This window comes from Alligator mississippiensis, chromosome 8, assembly GCF_030867095.1.
Source record: "Alligator mississippiensis isolate rAllMis1 chromosome 8, rAllMis1, whole genome shotgun sequence".
Taxonomy (NCBI): Eukaryota; Metazoa; Chordata; order Crocodylia; family Alligatoridae; genus Alligator; species Alligator mississippiensis.
The window spans coordinates 72,988,229-73,013,038 of NC_081831.1; the positions used below are offsets into that span (position 1 = coordinate 72,988,229).

Sequence of the window (24,810 nt, forward strand, 5' to 3'; positions counted from 1 at the left end):
CAGTAAGTCTAACCGCACCTTGTCGTGCATCCACAGATGCATCATAAGCAGGGCCAAGGTGATCCTCCCCCTCTATGTGACACTGGTCAGGCCGCAGTTGGAGTACTGCATCCAGTTCTGGGTGCCGCACTTCAGGAGGGATGTGGACAGCACTGAGAGGGTCCAGAGGAGGGCCACTCGCATGATCAGGGGGCAGCAGGGCAGGCCCTGCAAGGAGGGGCTATGGGACCTGAACCTATTCAGCCTCCACAAGAGAAGGCTGAGGGGGGGACCTGGTAGCTGTCTATAAAGTTACTAGGAGGGACCAGCGGGGATTGGGAGAGACCTTGTTCCCCCGAGCACCTCCCAGAGTAACAAGGAATAACACCCATAAGTTGTTAGAGAGTAGGTTTAGACTAGACATTAGAAGGCTTCACAGTCCGGGTGGCTAGGATCTGGAAACAACTTCCAAGGGAAGTAGTGCTGGCTCCTATCTTGGGAGTTTAAGAGGAGGCTTGATGATTACCTAGCTGGGCTCATTGGAGCCTGGTTTTCTCTCCTGCCCAGGGCAGGGGGTTGGACTAGAAGAGCTGCAAGGTCCCTTCTGACCCTACATCTATGAATCTATGACAGGCAAAACTCGTGACATAGATGACCTTGTGTGTGTTAAGGTGCGGTGGGATGAAAACTGCAGGGGTGGTGGCCCCTGCTGAGATCACAAAGCCTGCCAGCTGTCAAGGAGATAGGTATCGGGGGAATCTGGCTTCTGGGGCCCTGCACCTCTGGCTGCTGACTGGCAAAACTCGTGACATGGGTGACACTGTGTGTGTTAAGGCGCAGCAGGGTGAAAGCTGCAGGGATGGTGGCCCCATCCCTGCAGCTTTGTGGCTTGAGCAGGGGCCACCACCCCTGAGGTTTTCAGCCCGCTGTGCCTTAATACACACAGGGGCATCTATGTCATGAGTTTTGCCTGTCAGCAGCTTGAGGTGCAGTTCCCCCCAAACCCCTGCATCTATCTTCTTGAAACTTGGCAAGCTTCATGGCCTCACCAGGGCCTACCACTCCTCCAAGTTGCATCGAAATCAGACAAAAAAACCAACTCAGTTATAGATATTTAATTGATTCCCCATTATACCCTATGGCCGGGTCTCTGAAGCGGCTCCGAAGCTTTTCTGAACCACTTTGGAAAGCCTAACGAAGCCAGTGTTTCGATCCAGACATGCTGCTTCAGACGCCGAAGCATCCAAAGCTTCTCCAGATCTGATGCACGGTCCGAAGCCTCACACAGCCCTAATGGGTAGGTATGTGTTTCAAGGGGGAAGATGGCTCTATCGCCTCTACCGTTCCATCCTACTTGCAGCCAGGGTGTACCAAGTTGTTTCATAGAGACGTGTCTCCTCATGGATCTATGCACCAGGGAGGCTTGGTGTGGATTTCAGAGGTTCGTGTAGACTGTCATGTTAGAACCTGGAATATCATTTTTTGTACACACTCAAATAAGTACAATGTGACTAAACTCCAGTTTTTCTGAGTTGACTTTTGTCTTGAGCGCTGGTTCCCTAATAAAGGTGGGGCGGGGTAGATGCTTTTTAATCGACCTATATAGAGTTCCTCTCTATATAGGTTGGGCCCAGTTATGGCCCCAAACATATGGGGATCTGGTTTGGGGCCATAATTGGGATGCACTGGCTATTGTACAGTCTGTTACTGTCTATCATAGCTGTTTCCAGAATGGTATCAATTGACTTGGTTCTGCAACCCAGGCACCTGCTGGACCAAGCTGGATCTCTCAAGCTTCTATTGGCCACAAAGTCTGGTGGGATTTGGGTCAGAGGTCCAGTTTTTCATCATTGTGTGTGCTTCTGGGTAGGGTGCTGGGAACAGCCTGTCCCTTCCCTCCCAGAGCTCTTGCTGGGGAACTTGCTATTCTTTGAACCCATTTGATGCATCGTGCTTCCAAGCGGTGAGCAGCATACACGTCCATCCTGCCCACCGGGAAACTCCTGAATCTCACCGTGGATGCCCAAATTGGACATACGTCATGTGTTAGTCAGTGGCCAAGTAATATTCTTCCCTAAGAACTAACTGGCAACAAACCCAACCCTGAACTACAGAAGGATCCTCACCCTCCTGTAAGTCAGCCGTCATCCAGTGCCTGGCACGCACTTTGCTAATCATGTTTTCCTGCGCTACCTCTCAGCAGGCTGACAGTCCCAAGTTGTTTACCAGGAAGCTGTTTTCCTTCCTGAAGGTGTGCTCTGCTGTTGCATCGGTGTTTTCTCTTGGGGATAAAAATAGATGTTAATAACAAATGTCTTGATGAAAAGGTCAATCCTATTTCGAGTTTTGGTTGATCACAACTTGCTGCTCCATTCCACCGGCTGGGAGACTCCACACGCTCCCCCCCCCTTTCATTTTGTCACTAAACAAACGATATGTTCATTATAGAGAAATGTAATTGTATAAATTATTGCCCAGCTGGATAAGCTCTCTTAGTAAAATATATTGAGATAAAAATACCGTTTACTTTTCATCTCTATTGGGATTTGAAACCCAATATGAATGGCAGTTTTCAAAGAGTAACCCTTATGTTGTTGGATGGACCATGATGTTTAACTTAACATTTTTTAAAATTATTATTTGAATAGCAGTAGAACCTGCTATTACCAGTCATGGACCATTGTGGAAAGCAGTGTAAAGATGATCCCTGTCCCCAAGAATTTACCACTGTAGTTGTACCTTTCTTGATTACTATCCTTATTACTTGATTGCCTGCTTCTCCTTTCTGCACCCCCACCCCCCACCACCTCCCCCAAAAGAGATAAAATAAGACAGATGTAATGCAAGGCTCGCCTTCTCTCAGGCATTAGAGAAACATATGTGTGGTAGTAGGGGCAGAACTTGAAATTGCCCGGTTCATCTGAAATCACAGCCTTTACAACACATTTTAGGGTATATTGAGGGCACATAGAGCATGTGTATCTGTCTTTTTTACCAGTTTTATACATGTAAAAAGAAAAGCAGCATTTTGATAAGAGTGACTGTGGCTTCCAAAGGAAAGATCATCTCTAACCGAGTGGCTGGAGAAGTTCCCAGCAAATCAGGAGACACAATGTACGACATCACATGTAAGGCATATGTAATAAATTAAATATGAAGCAAGCCTAAGGAGGTTGTGTGTCTATGAAATAGAAATGAACTTTAATTAAAATAAAAGGTCATTATGATTGGAAGGGGATAATTGCGTAGCAAAAATCCTATTGCCAAACTTGATGTACTCTGAACCTACATTGGCCAACCTCTCCTGGGCCCTGAATTTTGAGGTGCTGATCACTTGTACTTCCTGTTCACCTTTCAGGACTGGGATCCCAACTTATACTTTTATTAACAGTACTGAAAGCAACTTTGCTTGGAGTCCTATGATCTCCATTACCTTAACTCCTCAAAGAGACTTACATTCCTATTCCCCAGTGGGGCCTGACTAGGAATCAGTCCTTTAAATATCTTAGAGAATCTGGGCCTAGATTTTGCTGGGCCTTCATTTTGCTGGCTCAGCTCTGCTGACCGTGTACCCCCAAGGTGAGGGGTGTGAGCCTTACTTAGAGTTCGGCGTGTGCAAGAACTGCAGGATGGAGCACTATGGGACAGCTCTATAAATGGATGTGGTTCCCTTGAAGTCAATATTGATGGGTGGATTTACATCAACGAAGGCTGCAATGCCGTAAGACTTCTGTAATAAAACCAGAATATGTGGCTTGTCTTCTTGGTTAGGTGAACACCTCCAGATACTGTAAAGTGATCAAAACATCTGCCTTCTGGGAAAAGAAGCTATACTATGCATGACAAACATCCTCTTCCATCTTGTGCTGCATATGTTGCATATTAAAGAGTGCAATATACGATCCATTACAATACAAATGAGGCAAAGATTGGCATGCTGCTGGCTAATTCTGGACCATCATAAGATGAAGCGATTTACAGTATAATTGATTTATGACTTGTGGGGACAAAAAGGACTGTAGCAGAGTATTTTTCTGGGTATCTGTGTGCAGTCCTGGTTGCACTCTGTGTTTCAGGACTCTTCTACCACCTTTGCAGTCCTGTTGCCAAGGCACTTGACACACTCTCACAAAGCGGAGCCTACAGAAACCCTGCTAGTTTTTTTGCATTAGGTTCTCGAAGGAGTTTGGTCATCAAAGACAGCTGTATGAATGACAAGATCTGTCTGAAGCAGTGGTCTAGAAGAACCTAATCGTACGGGTCTTTTACTGCTGACTGGGCTTTTATAATCTGCGAGGAGCTGTTTGCAGCATTGCCAGCCCTTGTCATTTTATTGCTCACCTCAGTACTTTTGTCTTCGAGTCCTTGCTCCTGGAGTCACGTGATTATTTAGCAGTCTCACCTCATTGGTCTGCGAGGGCAGCCTAGAGCAGAGTCACTGGTGGATTTCCAGCTGCGTGGTGGGTCACTAGGTAGGGGCATGCCATTAGGTAGACAAACCCTCTCTTTTCTATTATTGATCCACTTCTGGGGGCTGTGGATGCCTAAGATGTCTGTGAGCCTCCGTGGGAGCTCTGAGCACACAAGACCTGCAAGACAGAGCCCCATGGGACAGGTGTCCCACATACTTCTCAGGCCAGAGCCTACCTTGCGGATAATAGCTTACTTCTGCTGCCTGCTAACATAGCTACTCTTTGAAGCTAAACAGAGACAAGGCTCTTAGCTTTCTTTAATTGCTTCTTGTACCAGAGCATCGTTATTTGTATACTCAGCTACAAGTTACTCTTTTCAGTTCGAGTATTCATAGGAGGAAGAAGGAAGAAAACAACTTTAACTAGTATCCATGAAAGAAACATTTCAGATTTCAAACTCATCTTTTTTGGATCTTCAGAAGCAGCATGTTTTAGCATATTTTTCTCTCCATTTCTTTTTGGATTTGAGTTTTCTCAAGAGATTTACAAAGACGGTACGGAAAGGCTAAGATTATACATATACAAGAGTGTAGAGAGCTTTCCCCAGACCACAATGGCATCGCTCATGTGACCACTTTTGCTTGTTTTTGAAACCTATTTTAATTATAACAGGGGGGCTGGACAGGATGATCTGTAAGGTCCCTTCCCGCCCCCAACACCTATGAAACTATAATGTACACGTTCTTGTTTGTATTTTAGATGTATTGTTACTGTTGGAGCTGTTTCTGCTGCCTTCAAGCTGGCAGCCGCTTGCTTCTTTGGCTGGGAAAGGCAGATTTGCTCCTCTGCTAACCATAGTCAATCCAGAAGCCTTCTCATGAATGCAGACTCTAGAAAAATGGTTTGAATTAGATCGATCCTTTGGCCCAATTTTGTGTGGCAAGTGGCTCAGGCTGCTGCCTTCTGTTTGAAGACAGGGAGCCAGAGGAGCTAGTTAAGGACATCTCTGTATGATTACCAATGATTTATTTTTGCATTTGCTGCTCTTTTGCAATGCTCTGGGCTATGCTGGATTTTGTGGGAGAATTACCATATTTTCTAGTGTACAGCATGCCGCCTCTATATAATACACACCTTGTTTGAGAGAGAGGATTAAGAAAAGGAATTTTCTTTGTAGAAACTGAGTAGCAGGAGCTAGAAAGCCTGCTGCTGGCTCCACGGGCTGGATGGGACTCTCAGTCCAACCCGGTGTGTTGGGTCAGACCTGGTGCAGTGCGCCCAACCCTGTGCCCTGGGTCTGGGGCCATGTGCCGGGTCTGACCTGGTGCACACAATCCTGGCCATGGGCTGATCCTGCGTGATGGCTCAGTCTGGTGCATGGGGCCATGTCATCCAGATGAGGGACTCCCCGTGGGTCTGGAAATGTAGCAGGAGGGCAGTGGTGGCAGCATTCATTGCTGTACCTCACAGAGCCATGGCAAATAATGCTTCCATCATTTCACTGCTGCCACATGTCTGGATGTGTGGGGATCTGGTTTTCCTGCATGTAATGTGCCCCAGTTTTCACCAGCTGCTTTTGGTGAAAAGACAAGGTTCATATGTAAGAAAAGATGGTCTTTCCCATGGTAGTAACGATGAGAGAGTTATAGTTGCTGGTTTGTGATCTGTTAATGGCTTAAGTCCTTTTGCCATTAGAATTGGCTTTTAGGATGACCAATGGTAATGTCTACATGGGAGGATCTCTAGTGCAACCTGCTTTCCTTAGGCAGGTTGTGCTGGCTCGGCAGAGCCAGTCTCTTTTCTCTGAGGATTGGTATGGGAATGAGCCCATGGCAAGAGCGTTTTCGATGTGGAAAATGAAACCTGCTGAGGTGAGGTACAACTCGTGAGTTCTCGCTGCCTTTTTGTTGTGGTTTGCTTCCGGTGAGGTCTCTACTGTACATTCATCTGTGTGTTTTTAAATAAAACAGAAGCAGTCTCATAAAAGGAGAGGGATTAATGACACCAGTTAGAAGCAGGTAGAGTGTAGGGGGACATCTGAACAAGTATTTTCTACAGTTCTGCCAACGTGTCTTCATCCTGGCCTGAAATGCATTTCCAGTCATTGCCCATGTACTGTGCTAGCCTGACTTTCCACATGCCAGTTGTCCTGGTACTGAACAGAGATGATTAACTCCAGGATGACAAATGGGGGATGCGTGCAAGGAAGAATGAAACGACTCCATTTCTTTTTGCTTGTGAAGCTGGTTAGCCCTGCAGAGCTGTAGGTAGGCTTCCTAGTATCTACTCTGTTGCAATGATTCCCTTGGAGGTAGGGCAGTCATAAAATGGATGATGTAGACATGAGCTAAGATGGTCATTTACAGTAGTGCAAATTAGGAACTCTAATTCTGGGCAATACTTTCCTGCCACCAAGATGATACCAATGGTCTATATTGTGTTATGTATATATGGCTATGATACGGAGAGGCAGAATGATCTCTTCAGTTAAGCAAACCTGGCTAAAGTAGAGATGCTTCTCTTCTGAGATGGCAACACACTGGCAAAGACAGAAACATGAAGCAATGGTACCATCACCAAATTGTTATAAGATCATTATTATCACGGCTGTGTTTGTGCTGAGAACACAGGAACTTAGAAAGTGGGATCTATTCCCAGCTCTGTTACTGGCCTTTTTGGGCAAGTCGCTTTGCCGCTGTGTGTCTTGGTTTCCCCTTGGGTAAAATGGAGATGCCTCCTTTGTAAAGTGTCTTGAGACCTACTGCTGAAAAGTCCCACAGAAAAGCACCCACACCTCTGATGCTGACACATTAATGATTTGCAAAATTACTTATGCTTCCAAAATAAACACTTCATATATATATGTGTGTGTATGAACATATATACATATATATATATATGGTGTGTGTGTGTGTGTGTGTGTGTGTGTGTATATATATATATATATATATATATATATATATATGTATGAAATGTTTATTTTGGAAGCATAAATAATATATATATTTATATATATATATATATATATATATATATATATATATATATATATATATATATATAGTCCTAAAAATAACCCTGTTTTTTCTTCACAATAAGTGCTGAAAATCTGTTCCTGTTTTGATGGTTAGTCATTTTCTCCGTGTACGAGTTAGCTAGTTGTAATGGTTAATAGGAAAAAAAAAAATCACTTCCCAGGTGTTATACCACAGTGGCAATTTAGGTTCTCCAGTGTTCCCTAGGTATAGAACAGGGTATAACTATGCCCTTTGAAATACTATGTAAAACCTGAGTACACTTATGCATGTCCTTAATTTTCTTATCAGGAACGGTTCCACTGATGTTGGTGTTTGGAGAGAGAAATCAGGGGTGGCCAGTCTGCAACAGGTGTGTGGCCCATGACAGATCAGGGAAGGGGTAGGCAGTAGAGCGGCAGCTCAGGCAGGGGAAAGGGATCAGAGTGGCACTCAAGGAGGGTGCAGGGCTAATTTGTGGCACATCTGCCAAAAAAGTTGGCCCCTACTGATGTAAATGGTAGTGCTTGGGTAACTCTTGACTGTTCTTCTCTTGTTACTGTGGCATCAATTGCATCATAATTTCATAACCTGTGCTTTTATTACTCATCCAAGGAAGGAGAAAAGGACTTGCTCCAAGCTACATGAGAGGTCTGTGGCACACCAGGGGATTTAACAGCATGTCCCAGGTTCCAGCTTAGTAAGTACTCACTGGTAATTGCCACCAAACCTTGATAGTACTGTTATAACACTCGTTGTCCGGGAAAACTATTGTCCTGCATTTACCCGATAAAGTTAAATGCAAAACTGTGTATCAAGCAGCTGAATGCCTTTAACTGTGTTCCCTTCATAATCAGTCCATTCATGCATTACCATGAACCATGCAACGCTGTTCATTGTTGGGGAAGTTCATGGAAATGAGGATGCACGATAGCATTAGTCAGAGGCCTGTGTTATGAGACGCATTGCATTTTGGAGTAACTAATGCCTCTTTATAATCTTAAAAGAGAAGCGGTTGGCCATATTAGTCTGAAATTAGGCAGCAGGTAGGACAAGGGTAGCCCCTTAAAGAGTAACAGAACAAGTTAGTCAGGTGCCACCTTTTGTGAAAGCACACAGTAATTCCACGTTAGCTTTGTAAGCTCCCTCTGCTGGGCTAGTCCAGGACTTGCGTCGGATTCCCATCCCTTTTACACATGTATAACTGATGTCAGCAGGCCCACTTCTGATTCACCCCAGTAGCACAGAAAGGAGTATTGGACCTATTTAATGCTTGATTTAATTTAAAGCCATGTCAGCCCAAAGGGGGACAAAACACCACCCCAGTCAAGCACATTCCTACGTTACTTGTAGTATCTGAGAGCTGCTTGTAACATCTTACGTGTATAACAAAATGTGGTCTAGCTCATGCTTCCCTCTCAAACTTCACTAGGAAAAAGGAGTGAGCATTTAGAGTATATTGTTTGAATTCACAGATTTAAAAAAAAAAGAACAGGCTTTTATAGTTTAATTTTGTCTTTTTTAGTTTAATTTTTGTGTGTACCAGTTAGGGCTAACTTAAATCAATCAACTTGCCAGGTACACGACAACATTTTATTATCAAGGGAAACAAGCACTGTATATTGTTAAGGCTTCAAGCCATCAGGGATTTTAACCAAAAGCTTAACTTTAAGCATGTGGTATTATGGTGATGATCATGGTACAAGCATAGAATAAAATCTATTCCCACTGAAGTCATTGGGACTTTAGCAGTTCCTTGAGTGCTTTGTTGAATTGGGACTCAGTCCTCACTTTACCTTTCTGTGATTCTGCTTGGGATGAATTAGCTGGAGACAAACGTGACTTGAGCGGGGGGCTGGACTAGAGCTCCTGAGAGCTCTTCTAGCCCTACTTTTCTATGATTGCATAGCAATTCCAGCAAAGTGAAGTCAAGAGCATTAGGAAAAACTTGGATCTGAGTTTTATCCTCTTTTTTTTTTTTTTTTTTTTACTGTTTTATTTTCAGATTGGCAGCATTAAAAGGAAATCTTAGAAGTTTAAAAAGGTGTTGTAGAAAGACAACTGAGTTGTAATAAAACTCTCTGACACACAAAAGGCTTGCTCCTAGCACGGGACAACCATGGGAATGTTGTTTTATGGGTTATTTCTAGGGATGTGCATTGCTAGGGGGGGTCAAGGTATGTTTTGGGTGGTTAGAGAAATCTAGTCATCTTCCTCTTGCCCCTAACACACAAACCCTGCACTTATAGTTATCTCTTTCTAGGGTGCACCTCATGTCTTACTATTGTGATGAAAACAGAAATGCCTTAACATTCAGGTAGATGGGTTTTAGGGCAGGATTAACCATCCTGAATGCTGCTACCTGTTGATGGCACCAGGAGTTTTGCATAGGGGTGGTTTGGAGGGTCATTAGATATTAAGTTGCTAGAGGAAGAGACTTCGTCATCTTGGATGCCAGTAGAGCAGCCCACTCAGCAGGGTGCTGTATAAATCAGATTATTCTGGCTTTCACTGGGTGCATTGACATGTGCTATTTTGGCACACGGCATGAATAAACTGTAGAGCTTATTGCTCTGGAGTTTATTTCTTCTGGGTGTGCCATTTGAATGTGTACCTGGGGGCAATTAACTCCGGAGCAATAAGCTCCACAGTTTATTCATGCACAGCATGTGGAGCTGGGGAGGAGCAACCCCAGCTGGTAGGGGCCCCCAAAGGTCAGACTACCACCCCAAGAGTCCCCCTGATAGGGATGACGCATAGGGGGGTGCACACGGGTGCATGTGCACCCCCTGAGTGTGGTGGTGCATCCCTTATGGGCAGTCGCCACTTGCCACCCCACAGCCAGTACCACTGGTGGCATCTGTGGGTGGTCAGCAATCCCTGCTGTCTGCTGCCAACACTGCTGGCGGCACCTGTGGGTGGTTGCCGACCCTCGGTTGGAGCTCGCTGCCACCCCCTGCTGCTGACAGTGCTGGTGGTGTCTGTGGGAGCTCCCCACTCACTGCCACTGGGCTCCTGCCACCGCCAGCACAGCTGTGACCCCAGCCAACATGGGTATGCGCCGTTCATGCCCCCTGACTCAGTGTGCGGCAGAGGGACTGGCAGGGGCACAAGAGAACGTAAGTGCAGGGCTAGCAGGCAGCCCCTGCACTGAAGCACCCTCATGCCCCTCCAGTGTCTACAAGTGCACTGCTGCGGTTTTTATTCTGCAGCAGGATAATACTCGTATTTAAAAGTACGATCCTGCTGAGGAGTAAATTAATTTACTCCAGCGTATTAGGGGTGCGTGTGTAGATGCTGAGATGTTTAATGTGCAGCTAATTAGTCAACTATGCAATCCATGTCTTGTGTAGATGTGCCCGGTGTGGACAATAATGAAGAAACAGAGCATCTTAAAAACAGCTAGCTGTGAGAGATGGAAAGTATAAGGAAGGCGATTGTTGTGCTCCCTCTTGTGGAAAATGCTGGAAAGCATGAATGAAAGGTAAAGAAAGCCCAGAAGGGTTAATCTAGCCTGCCACTAGCATTAGTGGAAGTTGCGTGTTGATGCTTGCATTTTCATCCTATTGTCAGTGAATAGTTTTGCCCTTCTTTGACTTAATTGGTAAGAAGGTCAAAAAATCCATCGTGAGATCAGAAGACAAGCCTTTGGGCAGCAGGCTGAGCGCCGACTGCACCTGCCGTGGACTTCTGAGCAAACACAAGCGTACGGTTCCCTTACTATGGCTTATATTTCAAGGAAAAGGAATGGTCTAGCACCTGCTTAGCCAATACCGCTGAGTGCTATTCACCCTCAAATGTTTTATCGAACCTCTGGCAGTTTGTTTTCAGTGGATTTGGGGATTCTGCTGTGGTTCTGGGTCTTTTGCGTCCATCTGTGATCCCTCCCTTGAGGGGACAGCAATGTCATGTATGAAGTGTGGAGAAGGAGTTCAGAGATGAGTACAGTCTGCAGTCTGGACCTGTATACAATAACAGACCAATATAGTGATTAAGCCTACAAACACCAGAGCATGAGCACCTCCTTTCATTGTGTTGCAGCCGGTGTCACTCATGCTTGCAGGATCGCACCTCTATGGAGTAAATTATTTGGTTAAACAAACTTTCCTTATATTTGAGTGTCTGCACCCTACTAGGTTATTGTGATCTCAGAGTAAAGGTCTGTGCATGTATCTCTCCATCAGCCTCAGCTGTGACACGTACTAGCTTCTTTCTTCCTCACCCATATAGTCTTACTTGTTTTTTCCTTTTCTTCTAGTCCAGCTGTTAGAAGAGGGGATTGGGAGGGAAGAGTCTGAGTTCTCTTCCTGCCTTGAATGCTGCTTCGTTATGTGATTTGGGGCAACGTTTGTGTAACTTTTCTGTGCCTCATTGTATCCATCTGCAGAATGACAAAATACCTGCCGCAGAGGCATCTCAAGAGGTTAAACTGCTGTTTATAAATCATTTTGAGATTCTGGGATACACCAACAAGAACAGATTTTCTGACTAGGACAAGTTATCCCAATGTGAGGCTATTTTGATTGCGATCAGCTCTTTTTGGGCTCTTCAGTGAGTTTCTTATTTAGATATAACCAGTTAAACTAACACAAAACCCAGCCCTAGCTCTTAGGGATGGAGGCTGTGTTTGTAAAGCACCTGGCACCGTGGAGTGAGTGGCTTGGGTGATCTCTGGGCACACTTGCAGTCTCAGCATTGAGTGATGATAACATCCCTGCCTGTTTTTTGCATCAGATTTACAAATCTTTAATCCTGCACTTTAGGAGACATGCTTTTAGTCGTTGTATTGTTGTACTGGGCATGTTCATGGTTTTTTGAGAATGCCTGCTTAGAGTTGGAAATGTATTCTGCTTTCTACCTACGCTTTGAGGTGTTTTGCAGGAACATGCTGATTTCAGTGCAGCTTTACTTTGAACAGAAGCATTTTGCTTCTGTTGTCTTGCTTTGGTTTGAGACATAGGACAAAGCGTAGCACATCACAGTCTAGCTTAATGAATATAATATTTGAGTATTATCCAAATGAAATATCTCAACATTATTGAAGTGCTTTGTTCTGATGGAGTCATGTAGCTGTTTCCCAGTCTAAATGCTGTGGAACAATTTCTTCCTGTGTGTTACTTTGAGAGTCTGACTTTTCATCCCAGTTTGGGACAGAAACTTATTTTGAAATGTCAAACTTTTCCGAGCGGCTGACATTTTGTTTTCTGATCCCCTGTACTCCTGATGTGAGCAAGAACCCAAATGGGAGCTTTGTGCACAACTGCAAGGAGGAGGGCTGTGACACAAGGGCCTTATGCGACGTGAGGGAGCATTGTATTAGCACAGGCAAAATCATTACCAGGGGCTACTGTTGCTTGCCATTTCAGGAAGCTTAAGTTCTTATTACAATGGAGGATTCTCCTGCTGAGGTTCTTCATAGGAGACGTCAGTCAAATATGTTAGCCAAAATGCATCCAGCTCAATAGAAACCACACACTGTACCTTTGTGGGGAGGTGCTTTCATGTAGTCGATAGCCTCAAGATGCATTTAATTGAGTATTTCAGCAACTCAAAGATTTGATTATTGATAGGCCATGTGTCGAAGCTCAGTATATTAACTCTACCAGAGTACCGCTTTTTGAAGCATCCTGTTTTAGCTACAAGTGTGGGGGTATGCTATCTGCCACGAGACACTGGAAAGGAACATATCATGAACAGGTAGAATTAAATCCAGGACTCAGGGGGTGTGTCTACACGTGCATTAGATCTGGGAGCAGTTTACACTTGCTAGTAAATGCTCCCAGGAAGGTGTTCGTATGTGTTGGGAAGCAGGAGCAGATTTGCTGCTAATGGCTTGCTTCCTGGGGCCTTGCAATGGGCCCTGGATGCTAGCTCAGGGGCTGGCAGAGAGCACAGCTGTCTCCTGGCCAGGGCTGGGACATTGCTCCCTGCCCCTGGAGGGCTGCCTGCTGCTGGGGCAGGGACAATGTCCCCCTGCTCTGGCAGCAGGGAGCTCTCGGCCCCAGCTCCCTGATCGGAGCAGGGGACTTGGAAAGAGCTACAGAGGTGGGGCAGGTCCCAGCCTCCTGTCCCAAGCTGCCAGTGGGGCAGCTAGCAGCGAGCCCCTGGAAGGGCAGGGATTGCCCCCCTGCCTGTTCCCCACACAGCTCCATGATCACAGAGCCGGGCAGGGAACAGGTTCCCCAGCCCCCGCCAGCAGGGAGTTCCCAGCATCAGCTCCACGACCGAGAGATGAGGATCTTCCAGTGCCAGCACCATGAGAGCGGGGCCTGTGCTGGGAGAGAAGGATTTCCCAGGCCCCTGTGCCCTGATTGCACTCTCAAAGTGGGGGAGCTTGAAGCTCCCTGCTGCGGGAGCAAGAGGACGTAGTCCCTGCCTGGGCTCTGGTGGCAGAGCCCACCCCGGCGGCAGGCAGTAAAGCGTCTCATGTAGATGCACCCAGGGTGAGGAAATAGGCTCCAGGAGCCCTGTGGAGGCCAGGGTGGTACAGTATTTCTGCTCTCTGTGGGATGGCAGGGGACTGAGGGATCAAAGTTTCCTATGCAGCACGGTACTGGAGAAGTCCACCGTTGGTCTGGAGCTGCTCCAATTTGGATGTGACCTTGTGAAACCACAGCATACGGTTGGCATAAAGAAGATGTCTGGGGTGGTAAGAAATGGTAAGTGTTTCTATGAAGAATTTCAAAGGGAATTGAAACTAAATGTTCCCTTTTTAGAAAAAAACTTTGGTTATTTTTAGCTCAGGGTTTCAGCCTTTCATCTCTGACTCCTCTCCCTTCATTTCCCTCCCCGAGAAGATGCAGCAAGTGAAGAAAAGAGGACCCCGCTAAAAATTGCAACTTAAATTTAGTTATTCGATGTCGATTAAAAAAAAAAAAAATTTTAACATATGTTTTTCAAAAATGAGATATTAGGTAAAAATGCATACAAAATCCATTCTTTTTGTGGCAAATAGGCAACTGTTCAGTGACAAACTTTCCATTAGGTGAGGATGGTATGAAGCCACCAAACCTGGCCCTGGCCTCAGGTACAGGGATGAACGAACGTCAGACCTCCTGAATGCGAAATAACTGCATTTTCAGGGCATCCAGTACCGTGAGGAAGATTTCAGTGCATTATCCTCATTCTCAACTGATCCATGGATTGCTGCCTCTAGCTAGTCAGTCACTGCGGGCTGGGCACCAGTCGATCACAAGATAACTTAAACATCATGAAGCTTTACAGATAAAACACGCGGGTTCTTTTTATTTGCAATCTGGTTTTGAGGATTTTAGCGTTTGTATTTTTACGATTTTTCTGCCGCCATGAGGGCTAGAAATGTCCTTTTTTCATTAAGATGAAATCTAGCATTCCCATGTAATAGTGCAACGCTGGGAAGCAGGGCTTAGAGGAAAAAAAACCCCAGGCCTGGCAGCAGTTGCCATGAAATCCTGAAATCGTTGATGACACTGTGCTCCCTGATTCTCCTTGCTAGTTTTGTTGCAGAGTCCTTTTTACCCTTGTCCTCACAGCTGGTGCGAGTGCTAGCTTTCCCCAGAACAGCTGTATTTTGAGGGAGAGTACTGGAAACGGATGTTCAAGACAATGGGGGGAAGCAGATTGAGCTTATGTTGACCTGGAACATAAATACAGTAAATATCTTCCATCTTGTTAGCCTCTTCCACTGCTCCATTTAATGGACTAACATGCTGGTTTGTCTGTTTATCACATTGATAAACCTGTTAAATGAAACCCACAGAGATTAGACAATTTAGTCTTGTAGTCAGTGGCAGCTCTTCGTGAGAGTGATTTCTAGTGATAGTGACTGTACCAAGCGTCCACACTACCTGTGGTTATCAACATTCATTATACTTTTTGTTGACTCGAGCCATTAATAACCTGTCAGATTAGGCAATTAGGCTGTCTCTAGTTGCCGGGGGAAATTGTTTTTCCCTAACTGATGGTACTGGTTTTGCAGTTGTGCAGATAAGCACTTGGTGAAACTGTGCTCCAGGCGTTCCTAGCTGGGCTTGCCGACGAATGCAGAATTGGCGTTCAGCTTCAAGGGGTGCACATAGACAGTCACCAAGAAAAATATCCTGAGCATCTCCATGCACATCTTAAAGGTAAGATATTCGTGGCAACCTTGATCCAGTACATGCACACTTGCCCACTCAACTCTATGCACATGAGCAGTGATGTCAACAGTGTTGGTTGGGTTTTTAAAAAAAAATAAGGTTTCCATTTTCTAAATTAAGTCCTGATCCCAAGCCCAGTGAAGTCAATTGGGGTCTTTCTACAAGACTTCAGTGGGCTTTGGATCATATCCTTAAGCAAACTTGGCTGTTGTGGTACCTGCTGACTCTCTGATGTGCTCTTCATGCTGACTTTCTCCTTTGGAAATTGGCTGTCTGTAACATCAAGCAGTCGCTACAGCAATTTATAAATGTGATAAGGCTTCTTTTTATACCCTAGAAGATGTAGCTGCCCTGAACTCTCAGTTGGATGACATTTAACTGCTTTTAGGAACCATAAATCCATAACCTCGCCAGCCTGAGGCCCCCGGTCCATCAGGCTGCAGTGTCATTTGAGTTACTTTAAGATGTTCAGGGGGAATAGACAAAATGACGAAGGATCTTGAAAAGCTATTTGGGTCTCCAATGATTAAAGCTTACAAGATTGGCACAAAAATTGAGGAAGCTATTTTCTGGTCCTGGAGAAAGGCAGGATTAACAAGCAGGGAGGAATTCAAGAGATGAACATCATTTTCCGGGGAAACCTCCAACCTGCTTTCTGTCTAAGTTGGACTCAAATCCTCAAGTTGGAATGACATGAGGAGAGACACAGACTCAGGGTGCAAATAACAGCATGGAGAATATAATCTGAGTGACACAGGTGATTTCTATGACACAAGTAACCAGGGGATAATAAGGAGAATGGGAAGTAGTCAGCTGGGCACCCCCCATCCCTGTGGTCAGAGGTGTTGCCTTCTGGTGCCACAAAGGACTGTGGTTGTGGTAGAGGGCATGGAGCAAGATATGCATAATTAACCACCATGGTGGTGCTGGAATAAGGTGACAGGAGCCGCAGACAAGCCTGCATAGATTGTATGGAGGGAACAAACATCTGTGGGCAGCTCTGCTTGAATTTTAGGGAGGGAGATAACATTACCGAGTGGCCCAGATTCCCTCCCAGTGCCACCTAGGCACAGTCCTCTCCCAGAACGCATAGTTACAACCCTACATGATCCTCAGTAAGAGCCCACCTTGGTCTTGGAGCCTGCTTTTTCCTATATCAGACCAAAGGATCCATCCCGAGCAAGTGGGAAATATGCCAGATGAATAGGCTATGCTACAACTGAGTATGTGAACTGGTAAAGGGAGAGCTGCTCTTGTGTTAATGCAACCCCAAGGAAAAGGAGTTCAGCCCAGTATGCATCTGGGCTGGGATTTTTGCAGGGGCCTGATGGTGTTAGGCACTCGATCCCCATGAACTTCAGTGGACACCTAACTCCATTAGCTCCGGTCTACGTGTATTTTTGCTGCTACTTGAAGCGTGGGATTTTTCACCTATGTAAATTTGTCAGTAAGTACCCTGGGAAGGGCACAGTTATACTGGTATAAAGGTGATGTACATTGGTACAATTGCTCCTTGTCCACTCAAGAATAGCCGTGCTGTTAAAAAGTACCGTTATGCTGATGGACTGCATTCTGGTACCTGTAGAGTTAAGCTATCGCTTTCTAGTGTAGATAAGCCCTGAGACTCTTGACAACTTATGACTATGAGTAAAACACCAGTCTAAAACCATGAGCTCCCTAGTGAGCTGGGTCTCTCCTGAATATCTCCACCTTGAGTGCAAATGTGAACAAAAAATATACATCTTGTGGCTCTTGCCATGCTTTAGCAACCTTGAAAGGTCCATGTCCAGCCTTAGGGATGCGGCTGACCACACAGGCCCTGCCACAAATCTTTCCTTAAGGAAGAAGGAGAAACTCTTTGAAAACTGAGTGGAGTCTTACCCACCGAGGGCTTCTCTTTGCCCTCGGTTGCCTTTAAAACTCCACGAAAGGACATGAAGCAAAGTCAGAAACGCCAATGCCCACATCCCGGCATATCGCTGGGTGAGCCCAGGAGCTTGCCGCAGGGTGAAGCGCACAACCACAATCCTCAGCTCACGAGGAACCGGCCGCTGTGACACTTAGAGGGAGCTCCTGACAGGATGATGGAAATCCTGACTGAAGCTTCTGGGAGGAAATTTGGCTGAGCTTCTGCATGATAAAAACAGAAGCAGGTTTAAACTCTCTCTTTCTCTCAGATTTACTGCCCAAATGGCTTCAGGCTAGAGTTCAAAAGCAGCATTAAACATTTAATTTACTGCGGGTCCAAGGACTTGAGGTGGTTGATCTCTAGACAACGATCCATTAGAAACCAATGTTATCCATCACTCTGAGCGGAGTGGAAGCACTGCTCGCATCGTGGGGGTGGCAGGAATGAGGCTGCCGTTCAGGTTGCTTTGATTTTTTTCCCCTTCAAATGAGATTCAGATCCCTCTGTTTCACAGTCCACCCGTTACATTTAGTCTCTTGATTTGCCACGATGTCTTGGCAAGGACAAGCGGAGCTTTGGAATGACATGGTGATGCATTTTGAGATGATGTGTTTTCAATCATTCCTCTTTTTTTCTTAAATGTGGGTCTTGCTCATGTTTGTCTCTAGGCTAGTGCAACACTTACTTCAGCCAGGGTCCAGCCTGGCCCCAGCATAGGGTTGTCATCATCATCATCATCATTGTCATCTTACTTGTGGGCTAAACAAGCACCGCAGCCTCCAACTCAAGGCTTCACTAATGTGGCATCTTACCCATAGGCTATGACAGTATCTGCCCTGCTGTTTTGCTTCTGGTGTGCTCAGCATCATGTAGGCAACCCCTAGCCATGATGAGCCAGGGAGACAGGCTGGATTTGTTTGCAGTACTTCATTAAATATGGACATATGTATAATCCAGGGATCATTTGCATTCAGTAAGAAAGGGAGGGTAACTTCCTAGAAAGCTGGGCTTCTGGCTTTAGACTAAAGGGTGTTGGTGTAATGAACCCGATGCAGAATGCATAGATTCATAGATTCATAGAGGTTAGGGTCGGAAGGGACCTCAATAGATCATCGAGTCCGACCCCCTGCATAAGCAGGAAAGAGTACTGGGTCTAGATGACCCCAGCTAGATGCATATCCAATCTCCTCTTGAGTGACCTCAAGCTGTTTCTAGCCAAGTGTCAGGCTTTAAAACCTTAACCTCTCCTTAAGGTAACAGGCATTGCTCACCTGTGTGCGGCTACAAGGCTTACGCACCGCCATAAAATACAGCCAGCCCCCTCCTGAGTGGCAAAGCCTATGTACGTTAAAAAAAAATCCTGCTGGAAGAACCTTGTCAGAGTGAATAAGCATGAGCTTGATGAATAGGGTCATTTCCAGGGCTGGCAGAAAATCAGGCACAATAAATCAAAGGGATTTTTTTTTTTTTAACTATGCTCTGCAATTTGAGATCTTAATTGTTTAATTTTCATATCAGGCCTTGTCCTGGGAGATTTTTCTTCCTATGGCCTGAAGCAGAGCTCTAAGGAATCCCAGATAGTGGGCAAAGGGTAGAGAAGGGGGCTCTGGGCTAAGAAGACAGGAAGTGGGCTGGTGCCTGGGGCAGCGATGCTGGTAGAAACCATGTGACATCTTTTATATCTAAGGGTGATTCTTTACTGGGTCACCCACTTAGAGCCCCATGGGACTGGAGGGGAACCACAGCTGCCTGAAGATCTGGGGGACCACCAAGGATTTCATAGTAAACCAGGACCACTCTGACCCTTATGGGGACAACAAGGGTACAACTCAGGACCTCGTACTCTGTGAGTACAGGCCATTAGCACTGGAACGGAGCGAGAGGCCTTGTTGGCTCAAAGAAGTAGGGTCTATGACATGCATCTGAGCAGCTCTGACTATTTGATGGGGAAAGGGCAGAGAGAGTGGGCACATGTGCACATGCAGACGCACATACCCACTAATTTTGCTGAGGCAGAAAGCAGTCGCTACCCGTGAAGCTGCCCAGTTTGGTGGAAGATGGAAGCTGAGACTCAAAGGGTGAACTCTGATTTCAGGGAAGCTGATGCTGCCTCTCCAAACTGCTCAGAGCACACCTGGGGCTGGGGAGGAGGAGTGCACATGCGTTGCAAGAAACATGCAACAAGGTGCCCGTACGCGGTGGGATAGATGCAGTCGTCCCACCAGCATCGTCTCAGTAAACGAGGTCCATAAAAGGGGACTCTCCTCTGTGATATTAAGGTTGGCCACAAGATGTCACCAGCTGTCCGCACATGTCACCCCCACCTGCAAGTTTGAATGCACATCTCCAGCGGGACGGTACTTCACCTGGCACCTGCTGCCTGTGGCTAGCGGGCAGTCACAAGGCCCAAGACTGGTGCAAGCATGGGATGTCAGTAGTCGTTTCCATGAGGACGTTTTGGTAGATTATGGTTTCCCATGGGAAACCGCAGAGCATGTCGGGTAATGGACCCGCTGCTCTGCTTTCTGCTCCAGGTTTTCATGGCTTCTCCCTCTCATGTTGCATTGTATTTTCAGCTGGGGCTTGCAGCAAAGGGGAGAAGCTCTGAAATGTGATGTGGTACAAAATGCTCAGAGCTCCAGTCCTGTGCAACGGGGATGTTTGAGCATGTACCACACATTTGTGACAAGAACTTGATCTTAGACTCAGTGACCCACGAGGTCCCTTCCAGGCCTATGTGTCTGTGAGATGCCATTTAACCCGGTTGATTGGGTTTCCATCACACCCGCCTTTTTGAGCGTCACCAAAATTGGTGCACAGTCTCCTCTGCGCTCAGGAAAGGCAGGGGTAGCCAGGTCTCTTGTCACTGATATTTCATTATATTGACAAGCTACATTATCATATATTGTTGTGAATAATCCAGGGTATTAAGCACACATGTGAACAAAGCAAATATGATGATACATCATCCTTGCTTGCTTCCATGAGTGTCCTCACTTAGGTTTCCTCTTAGAGTGACCCCTCAGCCCTGTGTGGAGCCCCATTGCAGCTAGTCTCTGCGTTTACTTTACAAACAATATGAAGACACCCATTCCAAGGTTCTAGGTGCCTTCGCCTATCACTTAAAATACAGTCCCAAGATAATTAAAGTAATAATTTCTTTAGGAACTCAGCCAAGCAGACACCTACTAAAAATCCTTTCTAGCTTTCGTTGCTGTTGGAACCTCTGTCTTCTCCAAAACCCCTCTTAGCCACAGCTTTAACAGCCTGCTCAGAAAATCACTTAATTAAGATTATTTCAGCCCAAGGGCAAGTGGGGGCACTCTACTCCTGGCAGCACTGTGCTGTGAGTCCTGTGTGGGGGTGCCACAGGCAAAACTTTCCAAAGCACCTCAGTCCTACTTTCCAAAGTGATGGAGGTCTTTTCAGCTCCGCAGCCAATGGTGTTTAGGCTCCTGAGTCACTTTGGAAACTGGAACTCCGGTGTTCTTTGGATATTCCACCCTCGTGTCTTTCTGTTAGTACCTAGCGTGCTTCAGGGTGGCATGAAAATACTTAATGTGTGTGTCTAACCATGCTATTAATTTGCAGTAGGCATGCCAGTACAAGGATGCTCCTGCCCTGCTCTGTCCCTGCTGCAGCAGCCAGGGTACCCTGGGTGCTAGCCTGGGGGTTAGCAAGGGACACAGGACAGGTCCCAATGGGCACAGGGCCAGGAGAGCTCTGTTGGCTGCAGTGGCTGTTGTCTCCCAGACCTTTGCACATTGGGAGAGGATCTGATGTGCACCAGGCTGGGAGGTAAATGCCCTTGTAGTGGGCAGAGCTCTCCTGGTCCCATGCCCTGTGGAAAACACAGCTGCCAGCGAGGATCCTGCCAGGCAGGGCTTCCAAGGAACTGTCCTGGGTGTGGAGCAGCTGCCAGTGAGCCCCATGCCAGGCAGGGGAAGCAGGGCTTGCTGGCAATTATCCTGCTTGGTGCAGAGCTGGCTGCTCCGTGGAGCTGGCAGGCGCTGAGTTCCCATCCTGTGCCCAAACCCTCAAGCAGCCAACTCCTTGTTGTGCAGTAGCTGCTTCAAGGGACAGATAGGGGCTGGGTTTCCAACCTCCGCTTGCCCTCCACAGCTGCCAGCTCCACGCTGAGCGCTGGGACAGGGGGCAGAGACCTCTCAGGTCCCCATGCTGATCGGCTCCCAGGGGGAGCTGGGAGCTGAGGAGCACCAGGGCAGGGGACAGAGAGCCCCCTCTCCCCTCTGGTCCCCTGCTGGCTAGGTTGACCAGGAGCAAATTTGTAATGAGTAACAAGTGTTACTTTGCAGTAACTACTGTGCAGTTAATCTAGTATCTGTATTTACAGGTACTAGCTAACTGCGCAGTAGCATAATTTACTGCGCAGTTGTTGTCGGCAGTCCCTTGGAGTTGAGGATGGCGTCCATCAGGCTTGGTGGGCTCTCAGGTGGTTGAGGACCCCGATTCTGGATACACACATTCTTCAGCAATGGGGGCATGTTGTTGTGCGGGGGAGTGGGATTCGCAGCCCTGGGTTAGTTTCCTTCTTCCTCTACTGCTGCCATTCCACCTCATTATCAAGTTGTCGGGCCTCGAAGTGGTGTGCACCTTGGTGGACCAGGTGACACCACACTGAATGGTCAGCAACTTGCTCCTCAGCAAATGGCTCCCAGCCATTGGTGTCGATGCCTCCGTGCTTGAGGGTGACCTTGAGTGTGTCTTTGTACCATTTCCTTTGGCCGCCCTTTGAGTGTTGGCCAACGGAGAGCTGGGAAAAGAGAATCTGGCGAAGGAGGTGGTTCTGAGACATCTAGACACAGTGGCCCGTCCATTGGAGTTGATTTCTCAAGAACAAGGCTTTGATGCTGGTGGATGCACCTTCATGGAGGACGCTCGCACTGGTCTGGCAGTCCTCCCATTTGATCCCCAGGATTCGATGCAAGCGCCGCTGGTAAAAGCTCTCAAGGGTTTTAATACGGTGTCAGTAGATGGTTCAGGTTTCACTGCAGTAGAGGAGGGTGGTCAGTATGACAGCCTTGTAAACCAGGACCTTCATCATCTTCCGGAGGTCTCTATTTTCAAAGACACTTTGTCACAGCTTGAAGAAGGCGGGACTGGCACAGTTGACCCAGTGCTGGACTTCTTCATCGATGGTAGCCCATTGAGAGAGGTGGCTGCCAAGATACAGAAAGTGCTCCCCGTACTCCAGAGCCTCCCTGTCTATGTAGATGGTGTGAGGGATGTCCAGCTGGCCTGGGGAGGGTTGGTGGAGAAACTTCATCTTGACGACATTCAAGGTCAGGCCAAGTCTCTTATACCAAGCATTGAAGAGATATAGGGTCGCTTGCACATCCTGTGCAGAGTGAGCCATCACGCAGCAATCGTCTGCAAACCGAAGGTCGTGGATGTCCTTGGTTGTGAGTTAGGTTTTTGCCTGGAAGCACCCAAGATTGAAAAGCTTCCTGTCCAGTTGATACTGGATACTGATGTCGGGTGGTAGATCATCTTGGATGTAGTGGATGATGATGGTCAGGCAGATGGTGAACAGGGTGGGGGTGATCATGCAACCTTGTTTGACCCTGATCCAGATGCGGAAGGGGTTGGTTTCTGATCTTCCATTCAGGACAGTGATGGTCATATCATCATGCAGGAGCCTCAGCATGGTGACAAACTTCAGCGGGCATCCAAGGTGTTGGAGGATGGTCCACACCTTCACAATTTAAGGAATCAAAAGCCTTGGAATTGAACATACTTAACCTAGTATCTGTATTTACAGGTACTAGCTAACCACATAGTAGCCTAATTTGCTGTGCAGTAAATGCCCTGCATGTGCAGATGGTGACACTTTATTGTGCAGTAGATGAGTCTACTGTGCAGTAAAGTGTCTCGTGTAGATGCGCTCAATGATGATGATAAACTTGCATCGCTGGGTGTTTGGTAATCGGGCAGTGGTGAGAAGAATGACCATCTGTTTTACTCGGTTGTCATTTTACTAATGCCCTATGAGAAAAGCATGGGTACGAGGGACAGGAGTGTGGTATAAGGACCAGGGTAGACTAGAACTGTATAACCCAGTAGCAGAGGCTGCATTTGTCTCCTAGCCAGCTGCTGTGCCTGCACTGGTATGATGTGAGAACAAGGCAGCACTAACAGCACTTCCCACTGGACAGTGCTAAATTCATGTGAATTAGTGAACTGCTTGCTCTTCTTCAAGCTTCCCGGGCCATGAGGACTGGCATCACCCTGCCTCGGGTTAGTCATGCTCCATCTCAGTTTGCCGAGCTGTTTTCCTTCTCCCATCAGAAATGTGGGTTATTGAGCATGCAGAAGGGCCTTTGGCAGAAGTGAATCCAGGAGCGGGGCAAGTGGGGTGCAGTCACCTTTCTCTTTGGCAGTGCCATGCATGGGCAAGGATCCCCATGTTGATCAGCATGGGCTCCTGACAGAGCTCCACATAAGCAGTGAGCTCTGGGCTCACCAGCTGGTTGGCGCGGGGCTTGCTCAGAGTCACTGTCTTCATATGGCTCCAGAGACCAGAGGGTGAAGTGGATACGACAGGGAAGAAAACCTGAAAGCAGGCTGCCAGTCCACCCATGTTTCAGTGACAATGTGTCACTTCTGGTAACACTGACCTCCCACTGCAAGAGAAGCTATTTTGAGCAGTAAGAATGGGGAAATAACATCACTCTTCATGGAGGTTTCCGCTCTGAATCCTCTGTCCCTCCTTAATCTCGCAGTGATCTCACGGGGGATCTGCACGCCTGCTGCTGTTTCAGGAACGTCGGCTCCTCGGGCCAGTCATCCATCATTTTGCTGTCCCACGGACTTGGCTAGAAAGTGCCATTTCAACCAGGCCCCTTTTCATTTGGGATAGTTAACGGGCTAATAAGAACAACAGTGCAGTAGATTGGAATATTTGTGGAGTTGACAGTCAGCCTGAGATGTGATGGTGCCAAAAATAACCGTTAAATCTCTTCTCATCCTGGCCACTGACAAGGCAATCAAAACACAGGCGGTTCGGTTAGGTGATGACATTCATGCACTAATAGGAATTAACCTTTAACAGCACTGAGGACCAGAGAGGGCTAAGGAGACAGGAGGAAGTAAATTGCTTAGTCAAAATGTAATGCTGAATATTGAGATGAATGAGGAGAGTTTGCTACAAAGATGCCCATCAATGACAGCATCTCCGTGGAAAGAGGTAATTTCCACTAAGTGCAGCGATAGTTAGAAAAGTCACTCTGTAGGACAGGGACCTGGCGGGGAATGGAGTTTTTGCCCATGAGCCTGATGTGCGGGGAAGGTGGCTGCCTTCCCCCCAGCAGAATTTGCAACAACTCCCCATGATTATTCAGACCTCAACCTTTACTTAC

The 24,810-nt window shown here is 46.8% G+C and overlaps 1 protein-coding gene across 1 annotated transcript in view; it reads right to left on the minus strand.

Moving 5' to 3' along the window:
- The window catches only part of ESX1 (ESX homeobox 1), a 36,441-nt gene extending 14,194 nt beyond the window's left edge, over nt 1–22,247 (minus strand). The window contains exon 1 of the mRNA XM_059733124.1: nt 21,994–22,247. Coding sequence (XP_059589107.1) covers nt 21,994–22,247 — 254 coding nt within the window. The remainder of the gene's footprint in view (nt 1–21,993) is intronic.
- Nucleotides 22,248–24,810: the final 2,563 nt, after the last annotated feature.